The sequence below is a fragment of the Oryctolagus cuniculus genome, chromosome 6 (assembly GCF_964237555.1).
Source record: "Oryctolagus cuniculus chromosome 6, mOryCun1.1, whole genome shotgun sequence".
Taxonomy (NCBI): domain Eukaryota; kingdom Metazoa; phylum Chordata; class Mammalia; order Lagomorpha; family Leporidae; genus Oryctolagus; species Oryctolagus cuniculus.
Genome location: NC_091437.1, coordinates 1756734 through 1779820, shown reverse-complemented (window position 1 = coordinate 1779820; position 23087 = coordinate 1756734). Strand labels below are relative to the sequence as shown.

At 54.0% G+C, this 23087-nt stretch overlaps 2 protein-coding genes across 14 annotated transcripts in view; one reads left to right on the top strand and one right to left on the bottom strand.

The window, feature by feature from the left end:
• The first annotated feature begins 9264 nt into the window (after nucleotides 1–9264).
• On the top strand, nucleotides 9265–10221 carry OR2B11 (olfactory receptor family 2 subfamily B member 11). Its single transcript, XM_070075764.1, has one exon. The coding sequence runs from the start codon at nucleotides 9265–9267 to the stop codon at nucleotides 10219–10221; it is 957 nt and encodes a 318-aa protein (XP_069931865.1).
• A 1685-nt stretch (nucleotides 10222–11906) lies between these two features.
• NLRP3 (NLR family pyrin domain containing 3) overlaps nucleotides 11907–23087 on the bottom strand; it is a 40832-nt gene continuing 29651 nt past the window's right edge. For 12 of the 13 annotated variants that reach the window (XM_070075759.1, XM_070075752.1, XM_070075763.1 and 9 more), the window contains 4 exons: nucleotides 22737–22907; nucleotides 16412–16582; nucleotides 15522–15692; nucleotides 11907–12538 (listed from right to left, as the gene is read on the bottom strand). In XM_070075759.1, coding sequence (XP_069931860.1) covers nucleotides 12439–12538; nucleotides 15522–15692; nucleotides 16412–16582; nucleotides 22737–22907 — 613 coding nt within the window. In that variant the 3' untranslated portion in view covers nucleotides 11907–12438. Of the gene's footprint in view, nucleotides 12539–15521; nucleotides 15693–16411; nucleotides 16696–22736; nucleotides 22908–23087 lie in introns of those variants that run through there. The other variant, XM_070075760.1, reaches the window with a different exon arrangement.

Genomic DNA, 23087 nt, shown 5'->3' with positions numbered 1-23087 from the left:
ACTGGGGCTCTTACATGAGAAATGAGGAACGCCATTCTCCCTGCCCCTGCCACTTTCTGACAGCTTCTGGATGCCAGGAACTGGGCTGTCACCAGGGAATTCAACGTGCCAGCGCCTGATGCTGGATTCCGTCTCCAGAGCTGTGATAAGGGTTTACTGTTGAAGATCCCAGCGCTCCGGAACCCTTACAGCTGCCCAGGCAGATGAAGATGCCCCTTCCCCTCAGGGTTGTAGCCTGTGCCCTTACAGCCTGAGGCTTGGGCATCACTAGACAGCGCTTCCTGTCCACAGTCCACGAGAACCCCTAAGCAGGCCAGCTGCCTGTGCTACAGGGACTGAAGGGAGTCTCAGAAGTAACAGAAAGTCTGGAACAAGCCATTGGGAGCTGAGTGTGACACTGACAGGTGAGAAGCAGGCGCGCCTGACAACTGGCCAGCCCGGCCTGAGGGCCCAGCAGGTGCCATCGTCATCGCGATATTCTACAGAGTGACAGGCGTACATGGCAGTGTTTAAAAGCCGCTTCCTGGGGTTGGTGAAATCTTTACGTTAGCGGCTTCCTGGGAACCACAGCCTGGTGACTCCCCCCCCCCCCCATTTCTCCTGCAGAAGCCCCAGCACCAACACGGGTTAACTGCGCTTGCTTCTGCCGCCGCTGGCCACAGGAATCACTCTGGAGTGCCGCGTCCCAAACGCGGGGGGGTCCCAAAACCAAGGGCTCCGCCCAGCAGGACCTGAGCCCGGACACCCGAGAACCCGAGGGCCCCGCGGCCTCTCCAAGTGCCTAAGTCTGAGGGGCTGAGACAAGCGCGCAGGCCGAGAACCCCCAAGGCTGAGTCTCCCTGCAGCAAACACGGAGGGGCCCCAGGACGAGCGACCGGCAAGGCACCGACGCGCGCACACTGCGCCTCCGCACAGGAAGGGGCGGGACAGCGTCGCAGCCAAGTGAGGTCACGGAAAAGCGCTGGGATTGAGCGATGGTAAGCCCTGCCCGTGTCAAGCCTCGGGATTGGAGGACGGAAACACCCGCTTGTCTCCAGCTCCAGGAGTGGATGGCAGGCCCGTCTGTGTCGCGCACTAGGATTGGGGGGTGGCGGCGCCGGTCCGTGTCAAGCGCTGGGATTGGACGATAAAACGCGGGTTTCCAGCGGGGCCGAGCAGCTGGCGCGTGAGGGGTCGGGTTGAGGGCCGGCGGGGGTGTGGCTCGCCGTCTTCCCGGGCCTCGGCAGCGCGGCGCGTGCCCTGCAGTGTGCCCTGCCGTGTGCCTGCAGGAATCGTTTCCGACGCCCCCGGAACGCGAGTGTGACCGGAAGGGCCTCGCTCCCGGGGAACTCCCGCCGAGTGCGCCGCGCGGCCGGTCGCCCCGCGACGGCTGCGGTCCGTCGGGGTGTGGGAAGGCGTGCCCGGGGAGTAGGCGGGAGTCACCCCGCAGCTTCGCGGCCGGCGGCCCAGGACGCAGAGCCCGCGTGCGTGGGCTGCGCGGAGTGCCTGGCTCCGGGCTTCGGCCCTGCCGAAGTGGGCATCTGGGGAGTGACCCGTGGACGGGAGAGTGCGTCCCCCACCCCCCGCCCCCCCGCTTCTGCCTCTCTGTATGTAACTGCCTTTCGAATAAATAAAATCGTAAAAAAAAAAAAAATTATGTATCTCTACCTCTCTGCTTATTGCATCCCTGCAGCATCGCTCTCAAGCCTGGACTCTCCCGAAGTCGGGGTTGAAAACGCGCGGGTGGACGCGCAGGGATGGCTGCGAGGACCGGCGCCGGCCCCGCTTTCTTCTCTGCACTCTGCCATGCAGGACATTTTTTGAAAGTCCTCTTGTTGGCCGGCACCGCGGCTCACTAGGCTAATCCTTCGCCTGCGGCGCCAGCACACCGGGTTCCAGTCTGGGTCGGGGCGCCAGGTTCTGTCCCGGTTGCTCCTCTTCCAGGCCAGCTCTCTGCTGTGGCCCGGGAGTGCAGTGGAGGATGGCCCAAGTGCTTGGGCCCTGCACCCCATGGGAGACCAGGAGAAGCACCTGGCTCCTGGCTTTGGATTGGCGCAGCGCGCCGGCCATAGCAGCCATTTGGGGGGGTGAACCAACGGAGGGAAGACCTTCCTTTTCGTCTCTCTCTCTCTAACTCTGCCTGTCAAAAAAAAAAAAAAAAAAAAAAAAAAAAAAAAGAAAAGAAAGTCCCGTTGTGGGGGGCTGGGGAAGGTAAAGTGAGCTTCCTGTGGCATTGAGGGTGAGGGGATACTTGTCTTTCTGAGCTGGAAGGGTGTGGGGCGGGGAGCTGCCTGGCAGGCCCCTGGTAGGAAAAAAGGTGAAAAGTTGCCGCGTGCCTCCTACAGGATCGCAAGCACCGACTTTCAGGCGTTTCTCTCTCTCTCTCTCTTTTTTAAAGATTCTTTCTTATTTTAAAAGTGTTAAAGAGAGCAGGAGAGACAAAGAGCGAGCTTCCATCTGCTGGTTCACTCCCCAGATGGCCACAACAGCTTGCGCTTCATCCCAGTCTCCCAGGCGGGTGCAGGGGCCCGAGCACTCGGGCCATCTTCAGCTGCTTTTCCCAGGCCATTAGCACGGAGCTTGTTGGGAAGTGGAGCAGCCAGGACACAAACCAGCACCCGTTTGGGATTCTGCATCACAGGTGGCAGCTTCACCTGAATCCTCACAATGATGGCCCCTGTCTCAGTGTCCAGGTGCTACTTGATTCACTCCCCTGAGGGGGTTTCAGAAATTATTTTAGAACAAAAGATGACAGAAGCGGTCTTGCTCCCTGATACCAGAAATTGGGAAAACAACATTATCAGAAAGAAAAATGGGTACTTACTGAGCCAGCCTCCCCAGTACTGTGCTCAAAATATCAGAAGTACTCGCTAAGTCCAGAACAAGCAAGAGCAACGGGCTGCAAGGCTCAGGACGTCGACAGATGATCCATGAGGTGGAAGGAGGAAGCCAGAGTCTTGTGTGGAAGCTGCAGCACAAGACTGGCTGGGACTTCTGCACACAGAGATCACTGCCGTGGGGAGGACTAGAACCTGTGGACGGAGGCTGGACGCTGCAGAGCACAGTGCACTCGTCCAGCCCATGGAAAGAACAGTAACAGAGTCGGACGCATATTGCAGTGACTGACATACACTATAACTTTACGTGCAGCTAATATCGAATAAATATATCATTCTTATATAATTTGTATCACTTCTTGATGAATCCTAGCAGTGAAAATGATCCTTAATTGGCAAAGAATTAATATGGCACATGCTTACCTGTCATTTATCTTGGGTGAGTTTTTCAGCACAAGAAGTCAGTCCTTGGTAAGACCAGCACTGTGCATCCACAGCCACTGCTGCCTTTGATGATGTCGTGATTGATACAGTTTACGTAGCTGCAAAAGCTGCTTTTCTTCTGCTTAATTCCTTCTTATTAAATAAGAAAGTAACCATCCATGTGATGTCCAGATTCGTATCCTAAAATATATAGAAAATGCAGAGACAGATGAGAAATAGAAAAAAGCTAATCCTGTGTACTTACATTTTGGATTTATACCCTATCATAGAATCTGTCATGTAGGAGAGCACGCCTCCCTACACATGTGTGTACCATCCAGGGGCACGCAGGGATCTACTGAAGAACACCCACACATGCCCGAGTTCAAGGCCTGGAGTGCATGTTCCAGGGACGAAGAAGGTGAGAAGGAGGGAGAAAGGCAAGTAGAGACCCTAAGTCTGCCCAGAAACACCCCGCACCCCACGGTGGTCCCCACCTCACATCTCTGCAGAGTCGTGGGTCGTGTGCATTTCCAGAATAGGGACAGCGTAAAAATGAAACTTCCCTTGAGTGGTAGGGACAGCATCCCACTAGAAAGACTGGACAGCAAAAGAAACAGTTAACAAAGTGAGAAGGTGACATGATTAGGAAAATAATATTTGTATACCATATATTGACATAAAGAATTCATGCAACCTAATAGTAAGAGAACATAACCTGGTATCAAACGTGGGCAAAGAGGGATGGTTGGAGTGCCTGCATCTTACAGGGGAGTACCTGAGGAGTGAACCAGTGATGGAAGATTCTCTCTCTCTCTCTCCCTCCTTTCCTCCCTCCCTCCTCCTTCTTTTCTCCTCTCTCTCTATCTCTCTTTCTTTCTCTCTCTCTCTCTAACTGTGCCTTACAAGTAAATAAAAATAATTTTAAAAATTAAGTGAGTACCTTATAGCTGCTTTTTCTGTAGGGGAGAGGAACAGGTAACCACTGAGATGATGGATGTGTTAACTTGTTTGTAGTAACCATCTCATAAAATCAGGTTGCATATCTTAAATATACCCAATAAAATTTATTTTTAAAAGAAAAAGTCTTATTTAAGGGGCTTTCCACCCATCTGTTGAACTAATTTCTTATCTGTATTTAGATACCTATTTAATTTGATTCTAGACAGGATGGGTGATGGGGTGTGGCCAGAGATGACTTGCACGACAGCTGGGAAGAGCAGCACTATCTGCTTTTTCTTCTGGATGGCCTGGGAGCACTGGACGGCTGTCAGTTCAGGACACCGGCCTAGGCAGTCGTGGTTACAGACATGTCTAGAAGAGATGATACATTTATTGTCCTGGAAAATCCTCTAGGGGTTCTAAGGCATCAGAAATGTAGAGTAGCTGGCAGTTGTAGCTCAGAGCCATAGTCTCAAGTGACCTGCAAATCACAATGTTTCACATGCTAAGGTCAGTCGTGACAGGCACTGTCTGCCACCCTGTGTGCTCCATCCTCGGGCTCCTTGGTTACCCGTCCACCTCCTCCAGCAGGATAGCCACCACCCTCTTCCTCCCCACTCAGGGAAGCCCCCAGCTTCTTGGAGCCAGGCCCAGGAGTTCTCATGGCCCTCCCTGAGTCTCAGACAGACTTCCTAAAACCCCAGAGAGGAAAAATGGAGCCCTCACTCCTGCTCTCTCCCCACCCCACCGGGAAATCTGAAGCCAGGGCCTGAAGACTGGTCCTTGGGGACCTGGACCAGAAAAAGCAACCCAGGAGGTGCCAAGGCTGGGCGGTTCCCTTCCTCAAGCACTCGCGGGAGTTCAGCTGCTTACTCCACTCTTCCTCTCTGTCCAAGGACTTGTCCTTTCTCTGAAACCTGGGGCTGTGGCCAGGAAACACCCAGTCGTGTCACCCAGAGAAGTCACAAAAGTCAGGATCTGGAGGACTGCCAGGGAGCCACAGAAAGGATAGGGGACTTGTTCAGGACACATGGGGGTGGCAGGGTCCACGCTCTGAGCCATGTGCTGCACAAGCTCTTGTCCACTCTGCTTTAATCCCACCCCTGCTTTAAAGAGTTAAAAGAAAACATGGGGTCCTCTTATTTATTTATTTGTTTGTGGTCCTTTTCTCTGATCTTCCAGGAGTTCCCATTAATTGCCAATGTCCCTGGTTCACACGCTGCCTCCGATGCCATCTAACCCCTCAGACACTAATTAAGCAAAGCATCAGGGATGAAGTCGCAGCCAGAAGAGGGGGAGACTTCCCTCTGGATGTTTGGGGCCCCAGAGCAGAGCCTCAGAGGAGGCGAGAGGACCAAGTCGTGGCCCCTAGGGGCAGCTGCTCCCCAGAACTGACCTCCACAACATAAGTGGTGAGCTCACTCTGCTGCCCGAGTGCCTCTGCTGCCATTCCAGCGACAGAGGATCCGTGAGCTGCAGAGAAAGCCGCAGTCTCCCCGAAGCTGCGACCAAGGGCAGCATCTTCTCGACACTGGCTCTGAGTGCCGGGCTCAGGTAAGGCACTGCCCCAGCAGCCGTGTCAGAGCGACAGGGCTGTGTCTGCCTGGAATGCGGCTCTGTCCCTCAGGGCGCCTCACACCACAGCCGCCCAAGCTGCAACAAGGCCTCCACTCCTGAGCCTTCTGCCAGAGCCCAGGCTGCGGAGGCCAGTGGTTAGTGCTCAGCTCCAGGCGAGCTGGACATGCACTGTGAGTAGCGTTCAGCCAGGCTGTGGCCCCCTCAACACTGGGGCGGGGGAACATGGGGCCAACATGAGGCAGGTGTGCAGGGAGTAACAGCCATGCATCAAGGAGCCTGGGTCAGATTGTATCCTTCGAGCTGGGAAGCACGGCCAGGGCAGAGCAGGCCACCCCCGAACACACAGGTGGACAAGCTCTTCCCCAGGGCACGGGGGCCTGAGCCTCTTTCCTGCTGCTGCATCCCTGCTGTGAGAGCAAAGCTGACCCAACGCAGCTGTGCAACGAGGAAAGGAACGAATAAACAGTGCAAGTCCCTTGAGCCAGTGAGCCTGGAGCTGGGCCCGAGCAGCATGGGGAAAAGCCCGGGCCACTTCACAAGGCCATGGGGTGTGGGTGAGGAGGGGTCCCCGTTCCAGCCAGGCTGTGCAGCATGCAGTCATGTCCTCCCTCAGGTCCCAGGGCTCATCCCTGCAAGGCCCGGGCTCCTCTTCCGCTTCTCCCCTCCCCTCCGTCAGCACCAGAAAGAAAACCTGAGGGGCTGAGGGGGTCAGGCCCAGGTGCATTGCCAAAGCCAGTCATTGCTTCATGAACTAACCATCATCAAGCATCCACGAGGCCAGGACTCAGGTCTCCTTCCCCACTGTGGGGCATGCAGCCCAGGCCAGCTGGGGCTTCTCAGAGTGGGGACTTGGGCTTGGACCCGGGCTCGCTGGTGGTTCACACCCCACCTCTGGCAGGTCAGGTGACTCCTGTCCCCACAGCTGCCCACAGTACCCGAGCCAGTGGCGGAAGCCTGGTCAGCACTGGCCACTCCCCCACACTCAGCGTTTTACAGGTGTCCTGAGGAATCAGCCCTTGGCCCACTGTGGGGTTGGGTGTGGGGGTTCCGGAGGGAGGCCAGGAGGACTCAGGACCGTGAGAAGAGGGCCTCTGCAGCAGGAGGATGTGGCTCACAAGCTCCTGGGGGACGAGCAGGGCCCCGGGTGGAGCTGGCATGGACTGCGGGAAGAAGCAGGTGCTGAGATTCGCCCGGACTGAGCCCCACCTGGCCCTGCAGAGTTCCCCTGGGGCCAGTCAGCATCTTGAGGTGACCGCAGTCAGAGCTTCTAAGGGTGCGTGCCCTGGACCAGGACTAAAATACAAACACACAAGGAGCAAAGCACGTCCTCCTCTTCCTGTGAAGAAAGAACACCGGTCAATGTCCCCACCCCCAGGGGCCAGCCTCCCAGGGGCCAGCCTCCTATGGCCTCAGCCTGGTTCCCACGCGTCGGGATTCAGGCTGAAGAAAGGGTCACAGGCTGATCGGCAGTGAACCCTCAGCCGAGCTCCTAACTGCCCGTCTCACAGCTTCCTCCCAGGGACCTCTCAGACTGTGTGGGATCTGAAGTTCCCTCCTGCATGGCGGAGGACGTGACAACTGCTGCCACACCCGAAGGGACTCCCTCAGCAAACCTCAGGGAGGACGGACAGAAATGGGACAGACAGTTCTCTATCACAGGGATAGAGGCTGTGGGGGGGCTGGGCTTCGAGGATAGCACAGGGTGTCTCATCCGGGCAGGAGGAACATGACAGTAGAGGCCACGCCCTGAACAGGGATCCCAGTGGAAGGGCTGGAGGGCAGGGGGTAAGGCCCAGGCCAAGAAAGTCAGGGCTGGACACCTCCAGCTTTGCAAGTAGGAAGACCTGTGTGTGAGTGTGAATACCATGTGTGTGTGTGTGTGTGTGTGTCTGTGTGGGGAGTGTGCGTGGTACCATGTGTGTGCATGTATCTGTGTGGATAGTGTACGTGATACCACATATGTTCATGTGTCTGTGTGGGGAATATACATTGTACCACGTGTGCATGTGTCTGTGTGGGGAGGTACATGGTTCCATGTGTGTGGGTGTGTCTGTGTGGGGAGAGTACATGGTACCACGTGTGTGAGTGTGTCTGTGTGAGTAGTGCACATGGTACCACATGTGTGTGTGTGCATGTGTATGGGGAGTGTGCATGGTACCGTGTGTGTGTGTCTGTGTGAGGAGTTGTGCATGGTACCACGTGTGTGCATGTGTCTGTGTACACACTGTGGGTACACGCTGATGAGGTGCATGGCATGATTACAAGACCACAAGATTCCTCCCCCCAAACCTTTCTTCCTGGAATATCCTCTACCACTCCCCTTCCCCCCAGCTTCCCTTCCACAGCCCAACTAGGCTTGGCCATCTGCTGCTTCCCGTGTCACGGGCAGCTAGAGAGAGGCAAGGCTGAGAGAAGAGCACGCCTTTGTCCTGCTGCTGTGCGAATAGCCTGTCTCAGCCTCCCTTAGCTGCTAGGCTCACCAAGGCAAGGAGGTCAAGGCATGTGAAACCATGACCGCAGTGCCCCCTCTGGCAAGCACTGGTACTTTGAGTTCATGATCAGGTGCTCATTCCCCTCCGTCTGCCCTTCAGTGTCTGTCTCCCTTCCCACCCTACTTCAGGCTCCCAGAAGAAATCTTGGCTTTTCCCTGCCCCCGCTGACTGTACTAATAGTGTCCTGAGCAGGCGGGGACCGGGCCAGGCTCTGGGAGATCCGTCCTACAGGCAAGAACTGAGCTTTCACGGGAATGCTGGGAACATAACGCAAATAGTATACAGTCTTAAAACCACAGGAGAGGAAAGGAAATTTGCTCTTACCTGCTGTTTAGATGTTGGGGTGTGAGTGTTTCCAAACAGTGGTGACTTGGGCAGGCTGACTGCCACATCAGAACTGGACAGGTCCATCAGTTTTACAGTCGGACATAAAGCATCAAATCAAGGCCCAGAAACGAACCCGTCACAAATCACCACAGCCGGGACTTGCTTCTCGTCAGTCCTGCCCCGAGCTCCTCTCTCCTTTCCCCCCAACAACTGGAGGTGTGCAGCTGGGGCCGAGTGAGGGGGAGGGGGACAGGCAGGAGGCCACGGGCAGCAACGCAGCCTCCAAGCAGAGGCCAAGCTTCAGGAAACAGCCGCAGGGGCCGTGCTCCTTACTCAGGCCGGGGGTCAGTGGACAGCTCCCGTCTCTGTGTCTGCAGAGAGGGACATCCAGCAGCCTGTGGTGATGGAGCTGCCGTGTCTAGGGCCACACTGCAGCAGATGTGTCCCTCACATGGTTTGACCCGGTGTCCCCTATCAGCCCTGACTCTCTCCCTGTTCCACAGCCTAGGACCGAGGCTCCGGAACACTGCATGTCTTGGGAAGAGAAGCTGCTGCAGGTGCTCACCTGAGGTCACAGGAGGAGGAAATTTTTGAAACCATCAAGTGTCCAGGTGTCTGAGGCAGAGAGAGAAGCAGGACTGAGCCAGCAGTGCTTCCCTCCCTCAGGTGTCAGAAAATGCCTCGACATGAGAAGTGACAACCAGAGCGCCTTGGGGGACCCCCCCGAGGACTTCATCCTTCTGGGTGTTTCTGACAGGCCATGGCTGGAGCTGCCCCTCTTTGTGGTCCTCCTGGTGTCCTACGTGCTGGCCATGCTGGGGAACATTGCCATCATCCTGGCATCCCGGCTGGATCCCCAGCTGCACAGCCCCATGTACATCTTCCTCAGCCACCTGTCCTTCTTGGACCTGTGCTACACCACCACCACGGTCCCACAGATGCTGGTCAACATGGGCAGCTCCAGGAAGACCATCAGCTACGGGGGCTGCACCGTGCAGTACGCCATCTTCCACTGGCTGGGGTGCACTGAGTGTGTCGTCTTGGCCGCCATGGCCCTGGACCGCTACGTGGCCATCTGTGAGCCCCTTCGTTATGCCATCATCATGCGCCGTCCTCTCTGCCTGCTACTGGTAGCCATGGCCTGGCTCAGTGGCTTTGGTAACTCCCTGGTTCAGGTGGTGCTGACGGTACAGCTGCCATTCTGTGGGCGGCAGGTGCTGGACAACTTCTTCTGCGAGGTGCCGGCCATGATCAAGCTGTCGTGCGCTGACACGGCAGTGAACGACGCCACACTGGCCGTGCTGGTGGCATTCTTCGTGCTGGTGCCCCTGGCCCTCATCCTGCTGTCCTACGGCTTCATCACCCGTGCGGTGCTCAGGATCCGTTCCGCCAAGGGACGGCACAAAGCCTTTGGGACCTGCTCCTCCCACCTGCTGGTGGTCTCCCTCTTCTACCTGCCGGCCATCTACATGTACCTGCAGCCCCCTTCCCGCTACTCCCAAGAGCAGGGCAAGTTTATCTCACTCTTCTATTCCATAATCACCCCCACCCTCAACCCCTTCATCTATACCCTGAGGAATAAGGACGTGAAGGGGGCCCTGAGGAGACTCCTAGCCAGGGCCTGGAGGCCCTGCAGGAGATGAGGGTCTGAGTCACGGCAGTCACCCTGGCGACAGAACACGGTGCAAGTGCTCTGTGTGCTCAGAGCACTCTTCAGTTCAGGATCGATAACCAGAGTCGTCCTTGGACGATGGGAGGACCGTGGAAGTGCCAGGTCCAGAACATGTGTTCCTCCAAGCCGTGTGGTCGCGTCTGCAAATAAAGTCGGTCCCACAGGCACCACTCTGCAGGCCCTGGTTGTCAATGACCGTGTCGACAACTCACTGTTCGATGAGTATCTGTTGCATTTTTTCTTTTCTGATCTCCTTTTCCTTGGTGCCTGTCGCTTCGTTTTTCTCTGTCCCTGTCCAAGCTTCTTTCTTCCTTTCCATGCATAGTGCAACCTGGACCACAGTGCAGCAGACACAGGCCTCTCTGCAGGTTTCAGTCTCTGTGAGTTGTATGTGATGCTTTCCAAAAATGCCTCCTCTTGTGATCTCAGGGGAGCTCCCATTCTGTCACTCAAGTTTCCTTCTTGAGGCGCTCTCCCCATCGTGACACAGATGCGCCTGCCACAGACAAGCCTGCCACAAATGGGCAGGGTCTGTGTGAGTTTCACCAGTAAAATAAAAGGACCACCTCCAAGTTGAGAGCACAACTATAACCAAACAGTTAAGGGCAACGAAACCTGAAATACAAAGCTCAGGGGCTGATGCTGTGACACAGTGGGTTGAGCCACCACCTGCAAAGGTTCAAGTCCCAGCTGCTCCACTTCCAACCCAGCTCCCTGCTAATGCACCTGGGAAAGAAGTGGAGGATGACCCAAGTGCTTGGGCCCCTGCCACCCATATGGGAGACCTGGATGGAATTCCTGGCTCCTGGCTTCAGCCTGGCATAGGCCCAGCCATTGTGGCCATTTGGGAAGTAGAAGTAAACCAGAGGATGGAAGATCTCCTCTCTCTCTCTCTCTCTCTCTCTGCCTTTCCCTCTCTTTCTGTAACTCTGCTTTTCAAATAAATAAATAAATATTTTAAATAAAAAAGGAAGTTCGAGGAACTGTTCCAGTCAACATCTGTGGAGAGCTTGCAAGATGTAGGCAACACCCTGAGTGACCCAACGCGTACCCTTGTGCAATCTTTGCCATGGTTCCTCTTTTTCCTCTTAGAATTGGTTCTTAGGTTGTGACAACTTAGCCAACATCACCCATCCAGCACCCAAGGTGCTGAAACTGAAACTGGCCAAGGGTCAGGACTGGCAAGGGTCAGGACTGGCCACCTCCTCCAGAAAAACGAAGCCACGAACGTCCCCTGCAGGAGTTCCACCCCCGTCCCAGCTGAGCTAGGTGACACTCCCCCACTACTACCACATGGAATCATTTCACAAAGAGCTGTCTTTAAGTTTGTTTGAAAGGAGAGTGATAGAGAGGCAGGAGAAACACAGAGAGAAAGAGAGATCATGCATCCCTGGTTCACTCCCCAAATGTCCGCAACAGCAGGTCCTGAGCTGGATCCATGCCTGAAGCCCGGAACTCCATCCAGGTCTCCTACATGGATGCAGTGATCCAAGCACTTGGGCCATCTTCCACTGCCTTCCCAGGTGCAGGAAGCTGCATGGGAAGTGGAGCAGCCTTGATCCCAGGCACTATGATACAGGATGCAGGAGTCCCAAGTGGCAGATTAACCCATGGCACAGCGATGCATGCCCTGAACAAAAAGACCTTTTACATTCATAGAGCAATTAATTCATCTTTATTAGTTCAGATAAGTAATTTTTAAAATTTCAAGGTACTTGTTTTTAAAAATTAAGTACAGGAAACAATTTAACACAATAAATACAAAAAGGTTGTTTTATATTTCTGAATTTTCAGCAAGCTACAATAGGCGTGAATCTTTATTAGAAAATATAACTGTTACAAAACATTAAAAATAAATACATAGTGGACACACAATTACAAGACAGCATGCAGGGCGTAGCTTTATGCAGTGGTCGGTGGTCAGTCCACTGACAGACAGTGGGAGTGTGAGTGACAAAAGCCAGCGGAAATCGGGAAAGGCAGGCTAACCATAGGGGCTGTGCCCAGAATCTCTGCCAGGGGCGCAGGAGGCACAGGGTTCCCCACGTGAGGGCTCCACCACAAGCCCTGGCTCTCCAGCTGGACCTGGGGGACAGCGGAGCTGTGGTCTTGACACTGGATGCAGGAGGGTTCCTCCCACATGGGCGCACCTGGGCACAGGTGGGCGGGGAGGGGGGCAGCTCCGTTGCTACCACGAAGGCTCGAAAACGACAGTCAATGCAGGTTTCTCTTCCCGCAGTGTTTCCAAGGCGTGGATCGTCTCAGGGTTGAAGTACATCTCACACAACCTGCGGGGCAGACAGGTACTCAGAGGCGGCTCGGCGGGTATGGCGCTCTGAGCGCGGCATGTCCACGCGGCCCTGTCGAGTTGGTAACCTCTGTGTTGGGAAGAACGGGACCTGCACCCCGCACGTCTACCAACACAGTGGCAAGGCCAAGTGGTGGCAGCTGACCCGGCCGGAGCCGCCGCAGACAGTGCCCATGCACTCGGTGCCTGCAGCCTCCCTGTCAATGACCGCCTCTGAGCATCTCCTCACAGCTACATGTCGGCTGTGCTGTGGCAGCCCGGGCCCTCCAGGCCTCCTCGGACCCAGGGCTTCAGACCCCAGGAGCCAGATCTTTGTCCTGTGTCGCTTCCATCGGCCCTGATTTGCTCACAATCCAGTGTTTCCTCCAGACGTGTGTGAACGGCCGGCCAGGGTCTGGAGACCCCCAGAGTCAGAGGAGTCCTCCTGAGACACTAGACGGCTCCTTCTGCCTCTGCTGCTCTGCGTCTCTGCTCTGACTCCGGCTCTGTGTGTCTGTCTCTGTCCCTCTGTCTCTGACCCACTCATGTGTGTGTGTGTGTGTGTGTGTGTGTGTGCAGCTCATGAACACATTTGCCAGACACTGAATTCCCCAGAACCTGAATTCTGGGCTTTTTGGCTCAATGGGGTGTGTGAGAAGATAACCATCTGTGTCTAAGCCACCAGTGCACAGCGCCGCAGTGTTTTCTTATGGCAGGGCAAGCAGAGCCCAGCTGGGGCATCATCTACGCTAAGCCTGTGCCCCAGGTTGGGACCCAAGTATCCCTTGGACTGGGCCAGTGACCTCACCCACAGCAGAGTCCCTAGCTTTGTCCTGACCAGGCTTCCCTGGGTCCCTCCTTCTCTTGCTCTGGGAATGTTGCCTTTACTGCAGGAAACGCACCCTGCTGCGTCTGCACAAGAGAGCAGCGCAGAGCCACACTTGCATCTATGCACCTTTGAGCTAAGACAGACACCAGAGTCCCAAGACTCATGAAATTTGCATTTGGGGGGAAGAGATAGGTAATGAAACAACAAAAATATAACATGGCAGGTGAGGTGGTGTCTACGCTGAGGGGTGGAGTGAGTGGAGGGGAGGGTAGCAGGTGAGGTGGTGTCTATGCTGAGGGGAGGGGAGGGGAGGGCAGCAGGTGAGGTGGTGTCTACGCTGAGGGGTGGAGTGAGGCAATGATAAAGGGGTTGCTTCCTGTGTCCAGCAGCACATTTGAGGTGCCTGGGGGAGCAGACCTGGGGACAGAAAGCACAGGCCTACAAGGAGAGTGCTCCAAGCAGAGGCAGTGGCTGCAGAGTCCCAAAGCCTGCGTGGGTCTGAATCAGCAAGAGACCAGAGTGACGTGCAGGACACACCAGCGCTAGACTCTTTAGGAGTCGCAGGGCCACCAAGGCAGCCATGAGCTTGTGACAGGAAGAAACTGGGAAGAGGGGTGGGAGTGGTGGGGTCTGGCTCTCATCTCAGCTGCGTCCTCTGTTGGCCAAAGTGAGAACAACACAGACGGTGGCACAGCAGCAGCCCAGGGCAGCCGTACTAAGAGGGAATGGTGAGGGCCTGTGCTGTGGCAGAGGATAAAGCCTCGTCTGCAGTGCTGGCATCCCATATGGGCACCGGTTCAACTCCTGCACCCACGTAGCAGACCAGGAAGAAGATCCTGGCTCCTGGCTTCGATCTGGCCCAGCTCTGGAGGCCACAGCCATTTGGGGAGTGAACCAGCAGATGGAAGACCTTTTCTCTCTCTCTTTTTTTTTTTTTTTCAGATTTATTTATTTGAAAGCCAACGTTACACAGAGAGAGGAGAGGCAGAGAGAGAGAGAGAGGTCTTCCATCTGATGGTTCACTCCCCAATTGGCCACAAGGGCCAGAGCTGTGCCGATCTGAAGCTAGGAGCCAGGAGCCCCTTCCATGTCTCCCACATGGGTGCAGGGGCCCAAGGACTTGGGCCATCATGGAAGACCTCTTTCTCTGTCTCTCCTTCTCTCTCTATAACTCTGCCTTTCAAATAAAATTAATAAATCTTTAAAAAGTAAAACAGGGAACTGTGGCTTGAGCTGGAGACCTAAAGAGGTGGCTAGGGGTGGGCTGTGGGACTGTACAAGGAGACGCCCAAGATGGCACCAGGGCTTCGCAAGTGACTGCAAAGGGGACAGCACTGTAGAACCTGGAGGCTGATTAATGTCCATGTGGCAAAGTCTAGGGAATTCACGGGACATAGAGGGGCACACAGCACACCTATGGCAGAGCCGGAAGCCTGGAGTGCTTAAAGGAGGGAGCAAGTATAAGGAAAATTAGCCCCTCACAGAGCTCCAAGGATTGCACACCCACAGACAGGATGACCAAGAACGGTGGCCAGCCAGGCTGTGCAGAACCTGCTGACAGAGTGGAGCAAACACAGAGGGTCTCACAGTGGGGTGGTCACAGCCACAGGGGCCACCAGCAGCTGGGAAGCTCTACCTAGAGAGGCCGCTGTCCCCAAACACAGCTGCGTTCTGTGAACACCTCCGCTACTGGGCGGCTGGAGATCAGTCCCGCAGGCTCCCGCCCCTGCACAAAATACAGCACCAGGGGGCCGCTGTCCCGGGACTGGAGTCTCCTGGAGCTGTGGATGAGACCCTGCCACACCACGGAGCCTCCACTGCTCTAAACACCCTAGTTCATGACACACGTCCCATTTTTTAAATCCTGCAACACCTGGCCCAGCCCCTCCTAGCACCATTGCAGATAAAGGCAAAGCAGTCCTGGATTTTGGTAACTGGCTCCTTTTCCTGGGCACTTTGAATCCATCACGGGGACCCCCTGGCGCGCACTCATTGCAGCCTCTGAGAGTCGCAGCCCCGCGTCCAAGGACCGGGCAGTGCACTCACTGCTGCCTGAGAGATGCAGCCACGCAACTGAAGACCCCGCGCGTGCACACACTGCAGCCTCCGGGAGGCGCAGCCCGTGTCCGAGGACCCCGCGCGCATGCGCACTCACTGCAGCCTCTGCAGGGGGCAGTCCGGCTGTCTGAGGACCTCGCAGAGCATCATGACGCCCAGGTCGCCCAGGTCGTTGTTGCCCAGGCTCAGCTTCCGCAGGCTGCGGCTGCAGGTCAGGATCGTGCAGAGATTCCAGCAGCAGTGCGAGGTGAGGCTGCAGCTGTCTAACCTGCAAGGGGCGGGATGCAGACAGACAGTGTGCCTTGGACCACGCCTGGGCCCCAGCTCCCACCCTGCAGGCAGGGCTGGGACTGAGCAGTGGGCACCTCATGTGCCTGCGTCACTCCTCTCCCCATTGTAGATGCCAGCGTCTTCCTCAAGTCCACTGGACTGTGCAGGTCACGTTAGCAGCAGTGGTTTGTGAGTTGATTTTTCCAAAATTCTGTCTTCCACCACATTTCCATAAAATGAGGTGCCTCATCATCCACAACCTATTTTTTAATTTTTATTTATTTGAGAGGGAGAGAACTCACATCTTCTGTTTCACTCCCCAAATTTCTGTAAGCCATTGGGAGCCATTCAATCCAGGCCTCCCAGCTGGACTGGCAGAGCTTTCTCTTGAGCCATTGTCTGCTGCCTGCCTGAGTCTGCATTAGCAGGAAGTTGGAGTCAGGAGCAGGAGCCAGACTCAAACCCAGGCACTCTGATATCCCAACCAGTGTGTTAACCCCCAGGCCACAAACCCCCAATCTCACGGCACAGAGATTTGGCAAAAGGACTCGAGTCTCTGCTGGTACCATCTAGAATGTGTCCCAGTTCCATATTTGTGACAAAACAAACTTGAAGAAGACACCTCCCTTCTCAGAGACTAATGTTGTCACAGTCATGGCTCCCCAAGCCCCTCAGCCACCTCACATTCCTGTCCCCTGAACGAGCCGAGGGACTTACTCCAACATCTGCAGCCTGCAGCTGGGGTGCAGCAGTCCTTCACAGAGCAGCTTCACCCCTGCGTCTCCAAGGGCGTTGCCCCGCAGGTAGAGGTGTGTGAGGCTCCTGCTGGTGCTGAGTGCTGCAGACAGAGCCGCACAGCAGGCTGAGGTAAGGCCAGAATTCACCAGCCTGTGGGAGAAGGTAGAGCCTCAATGTCCAGTCCCTCCTGGGCATGGTGCAGCTGCCCAGAGGGGAGGTCATGAGCCCCAGCTTGGATAATCCTGACTCCCGGTCTCTGGCTCCTGCAGGAGACACAAATGATGATCTCACAGACACTTTGCTGGGATCACAGCAGAAGGAGCAAAAGCAAACCAATCCAGATCCCCATCTCCTCCGCCTCTTTGCCATGCAGATTCCCCAGTCCACTGTATCAGAGGAATGTGACCAGTGTAATTGTGTTGGTTTCAACCAATCCCTTCAACTTAGTTCTACACCTACTGGGAACAGATATCTTATCATGTACCATGTCAGGATAACGTGCATGAATGGTAAATAAATTATGGTAACGCATATCATGGAATCTCTAGGTCTTCAGACACCAGCATGGAGACTCATCCATGATAAATAAAGAAACCAAATCAGTGGTCAGAATTGTGGCTTAATGGGTAAAGCCACCACCTGAGACACTGGCATCCCATACGGACACCAATTCCTGTTCCAGCTACTCCACTGCCAATCCAGCTCCCTGATAATGGCCTGAAAAGAGCAGCGGAAGATAACCCAAGTGCTTGGGCCCCTGCCACTCATGCAGGTGACCTGGAAAAACTCCTAGCTCATGGCTTCAACCTGCCCCAGCACTGGCCATTGCAGCCATCCAGGAAGTGAACCAGCAAATGGAAGATCTCTCCCCTTCCCCCCCTTACCTCCCCCTCCCTCTGTAAGTCTTTTAAATAAATAAATAAGTCTCTTTTTTAGATTTATTTATTTACTTGAAAGTCAGAGTTACACAGAGAGAGAAGGAGAGGCACAGAGAGAGAGAGAGAGAGGTTTTCCATCTGCTGGTTCACTCCCCAGTTGGCTGCAACAGCCAGAATGTGCCAATCCAAGGAGCCAGAAGCCTCTTTCAGGTCTCCCACATGGGTACAGGGGCCCAAGGACTTGAGCCATCTTCTACTGCTTTCCCAGGCCATAGCAGAGAGCTGGATCAAAAGTGGAGCAGCTGGGTCTTGAACCGGTGCCCATATGGGATACCAGCACTGCTGGCAGTGGCTTTACCAGCTATGCCATAGCACCGGCCCATAAATAAATAAATCTTTTTTTAAAATAAAGAGAGAAAAATCAGTGAAAAGTGTTTCTATGGTGATCTGGTTTCAATAGACAAACGAGTGCTATGGGTAGAATTGTGTCCCCAAATCTTCCTATGTTGAACTCCTAGCTGCCAGTATTTCGGAATGTGAACCTTACTTGGAAATACAGTCATTACAGGGGTCATTAGTTAAGATGAGGCCATTAGGTGGGCCCAAATCCAATATCACTAGAGTTCTTATCAACGTAGGAAGTTCAGACACAAAGATAGACACAGAGACACTGAGAAAATGCCACCTAGAGGTAAAGGCATCAGAATACTGCATCTATAAGCCAAGGAATGCCAAAGGTTTTCAGAAAACCACCAGAAACCAGAAGGGAAGTGTGAAATGCATTCTTCCTCACAGCCCTCAGAAGGAACCAACCCTACCAGCACCTTAATCTTGGACTTCAGTCTCCAGAACTGAGAGCCAATAAACTATTATTTGAATCCCTGAGTTTGTGTTACTTCATGATAGCAGTCCTAGAAAACTAATAGATAGAGATTAGTAAGATGGACAGATGGATGGATGGATGGGTGGATGGATGATAGAACAGATGAGTGGATAAATAGACATGGATGGATGGGTGGTGGGTGGATGATAGGACAGATGGATGAATGGATGGAAGATAGGGAGATAGTGTCGCTCCCCGTCTTCGTGGAGGAACGACACAGGACCCTGCGCTGTTCTTTCGTCTGCTCGGCCCTCCCCGGGTTTGCTGCTGGTTCTTCCCGGGTTGGCTACTATCCCTTCCACCTCCGTGGAAGGGCAGTTCCCCCTGGCCACATTCCCCACTTCCGCAGGGGAGCGGCACACCGCCGGCCGGCTCTTCTCGGGGGCTGCACAGGTGTTCCTTCAGCTAGATGTTCCCCTTAGATGTTCCCCATAGATGTTCCTGGTGCATGCCGTCTCTCTCCTCCTTTATAGTCCTCCTCTGCCAATCCTAACTCGGCTGCCCACACGCCGAGTACGCTGCTCTCCAATCAGGAGCAAGTCCTACAGTTTATTGGTTGAACTGGAGGCAGCTGTGCGGAAGCTGTTTACTTCTCTCCCAGCGCCATATTGTGGGAGAGCAGATGCATAGAATAAGTCTTAATTCCAGTAACTCAGTCCAGTCCGGGCTGCTCCCCACAGATCCCCCTTTCTTTTTATTTTTGGCGTTGATACGCGCCTGTCTTCGGTGTCCCGCGGCACACACTCTGCTCTACTTGCTAGAGTTGCCACAGGTTCTTACAAGTCCTATCAATCAGGCAAACCGAATCCGGGTCCTCTCTTCGCCATGTTGTGAGGAGGTTTTTAGGTGCTGATGCGTGCCTGTGTTCGGTGCCCTGCAGCGCATGCTCTGCTCTGCCCGCAGGGGCTTACAAGCCCTAACAATCAGGCAAACCGAATCCAAGCCTTCTCATTGCCGTATTGTGGGGGAGACTTATTAGTGTTGGTTCGTGCCTATCTTCGGTGACCTGCAGCTCATACTCTGGTCGAGCTGCTTGCTGGTGCTTACCGCCTTAATCAGGCAGACCGAATCCAAGCCTCCTAATTGTTGTATTGTGGGGAGGCCTTACTAATGTTAATTCGTGCCTGTCTTCGGTGACCTGCGGCGCATAAGCTGCTAGCCGCCGCAGGTGCTCATTGCCTCACTTAATCAGGCAGACCGAATCCAAGCTCTCACATTGCTGTGTTGAGGGGAGGCCTTTCTATTTCTCTATTTCTCTATCTCCGGGCATTCCTATTTCTCCCATTTTACTTCTATCTTCCAGCATTCCTATTTCTCTCATCTTACTTCTAAACTTCTGTTTCTCTTATCCCTGCGGCTTCCTGGCGCCTCGCCCTGCCGGCAGGCTCCGCCCCGAGGCTGCTTCTCGGCGCCTCGCCGGCTCTGAGCCGCTTCAGCCCGCGCCTCTCTCATCTGCGCGGCTCGGCTTTGCGCGCACACTCCGCGGTCTCCGCGCTAGCCCCGCGTTCCCTATGTACTTGAGCCCCGCACGCTCTGTCTGCGCGCGGCAGCCTCCGCGAGTCACACAGCGTAGCTTACGTGTCCGCCACTAGCATTCAATCTAAGTTCCCCGGGCTAGCCTGGCGAATTCAACCCAGCTTACGTCTCCACCTCACGGTTTGGCTTCCCGTCCTTTGCTCCCCGGGCTAATCAGACGGATCCCAACCAGGCTTACGTTTCAGCTTCTGGTTTCAACTTTTCGCCCCCTATTCCCGGGCTAACTTGAGAATCCCAAAGTGGCTTTCGTTTCAGCCTCGGCCTGCCCCCCGCGGTTTCAATTTCCCTAACATTTTTCTCTACCCGGTATGTTTCCCCAAGCTTTCCTCCAACAATACTCCTCCCTCATTTCTCCTGGCCTCTCCCCACAGTCCGCATCTGAGTCTGTTTGTTCTAGCTTTCACTTTCGCTTTCGACCTTAGAGATTTCTCCCAGCTTCCCCCCATAGTCCGTATCTGAGTCTATGCCTAGGCTTTCAATAGCTTCTTCCGGCACCTTTTTCATCCGGCTTTTCCCTAGGCTGTTTGCTAGTCTCTCTCTCCGGTATTTTCCCAGTTCTTCCCGTTTCTTCCCTCCTAAGTTTCCTATCCGTCCTAGGTTTCCTATCCGAGTCACGGCACCATTATGTCGCTCCCCGTCTTCGTGGAGGAACGACACAGGACCCTGCGCTGTTCTTTCGTCTGCTCGGCCCTCCCCGGGTTTGTTGCTGGTTCTTCCCGGGTTGGCTACTATCCCTTCCACCTCCGTGGAAGGGCAGTTCCCCCTGGCCACATTCCCCACTTCCGCAGGGGAGCGGCACACCGCCGGCCGGCTCTTCTCGGGGGCTGCACAGGTGTTCCTTCAGCTAGATGTTCCCCTTAGATGTTCCCCATAGATGTTCCTGGTGCATGCCGTCTCTCTCCTCCTTTATAGTCCTCCTCTGCCAATCCTAACTCGGCTGCCCACACGCCGAGTACGCTGCTCTCCAATCAGGAGCAAGTCCTACAGTTTATTGGTTGAACTGGAGGCAGCTGTGCGGAAGCTGTTTACTTCTCTCCCAGCGCCATATTGTGGGAGAGCAGATGCATAGAATAAGTCTTAATTCCAGTAACTCAGTCCAGTCCGGGCTGCTCCCCACAAGATAGATGGGTGATAGGAGAGATAAGTGGAGGATGGATGAAGATAGGATGGATGGATGCATGGCTGGGTAAATGGGTGGTTGGGTAGATGCCTGAATAAATAAATGTATGGGCAGATGAATGAATAGGATGGATGGGTAAATGGGCAGATGGATGTTCATGTGACTGTTGTAAATTGCTTTCTATGTGGGCTAAGAGGGGCTTTCATTTTTCCTTCATGTGTCTGTATTATCTGTTTACACTAGGTGCATGTGACTCCATGCGTTTGTGTTATCTGCTTACACTGGGTGTGTGTGACTCCACGTGTCTGTGTTATTTGTTTATACTGGGTGTGTATGACTTTACATGTTTGTGTTATCTGTTTACATTGAGTGTGTGTGACTCCATATATATGTGTTACCTACACGGGTGTGTGTGACTACACATCTGTGTTGTGTTTACGCTGAGTACGTGTGACTCCATGTGTCTGTTATTTGTGTTTACACTGAGTGCGTGTGACTCCACTTGTCTGTGTTACCTGTGTTTACACTGGGTACATGTGACTGCATGTGTCTTTTATCTGTGTGTACACTGGGTGTGTGTGACGCCACATGTCTGTGTTATCTGTTTACACTGGGTACATGTGACTCCACATGTCTGCTATCTGTGTTTACACATGTTTGTGTGATTCTATGTGTCTTGTGCTTACACTGGGTACATGTGACTCCATGTTTCTGTTATTTGTGTTTACACTGGGTGTGTGTGACGTCACGTGTCTGTGTTTTCTGTTTACACTGGGTACATGTGACTCCACATGTCTGCTATCTGTGTTTTCATGTGTGTGTGACTCCATGTGTCTAGTGCTTACACTGACTCCATGTGTCCGTTATTTGTGTTCACACTGGGTATATGTGACTTCACATGTCTGTTATTTGTGTTTACACTGGGTGCATATGATTTCACATGTCTGTGTTGTGCATACACTGGGTGCATGTGACTTCATGTGTCTATTTGTGTTTACACTGGGTGCGTGTGACTCCATGTGTCTGTGTATTTACACTGGGTGTGTGTGACTTCACATGTCTGTGTTATTTGTGTTAACATTGGGTGCATGTTTCTGTGTCATTTGTGTTTACACTGGGTATGTGTGACTCCATGTTTCTGTGTTTACACTGGGTGCATGGGACCTCACATGTCTGTAGTGTTGGTGTTTTTACCAAGGCTGTGATTTTTGTAACAAAGCTCACGAGCAATATCAGGGTTTGAGAGCTGTTTAGAGTTTGTCTATAGATTGTTGTTGACACTGAGGGAAATACAAGACATTCCAGGAAGTACAGAAAGTTTTATTAAAAATAGTAAAGCAGTGGTGAAATCCCCAGACCACAGAAATCAGTTCAGGATCTCAAGAAGAAGTTGAGACATTGGCAGGAGAGACAGCAGTGATCTTAACGCAGAGCGGGAGAAGCACTAATGGAGGAAGTGGTGAGCAGAATTAAAGTCAGCAGATGTCAATTAGGATGAGGACTGAGAAGGACCTGTAAGAGCAACAGCCAGGGTCCCTGAGGGCCAACTTTGCACCAAAATCCTGCGTCCCTCACCTCTGTCCCCTGCTCCCTCACAGTCCCCACCCAGACTTCATTGAGTGGCTGTGCCAGTGTCACTGGCTTGACAGGGCAGGTCTTGGTCTGTCTTCTTCACTGCTACCCTCCAACCCACCACAGAGCTCCCAGAGTCCCTGGGAAATGAAGTGGCAAATCACGGCCATTGAACAGAGTGGCAGAGACCAAATGGCTGAAGAAGAGAAATAATACAATAGGAGGCAATGGGCACTGCCCCCATAACCTCACCCACACTTCCCAAATGACAGCTCTGAGGAGGCCTTTTCTGCTGGGACACCCACAAAGACTCACCCCAGTTTCTGCAGGTTACACTGTGGATGCTTGACTTTTTCACACAGAAGTCCAACTCCGTAGTCTCCCAAGGTGTTTTCCCCCAGATACAGCCTGGTCAGACAGTGGTTGGTGCTGAGGACTGAGGCGAGATCCTGGCAGCACATGGACGTGAGGCAGCAGCTGACCAACCTTCCATGAAGACAGCACAGTGTCAGGGTCTCGTCTGTCATTTCCTGTCCCCCAGGGGCCATGGCGGCCCCATAACTGCCTTGCCTCTATGCCAGTCCACGTGTGGGAGGGAGTGAACCGAAGCCTGCAACTTTTGATTCCATTTTCTGTTGGCTGTAATAACAAGCAGGCACCTTCCAA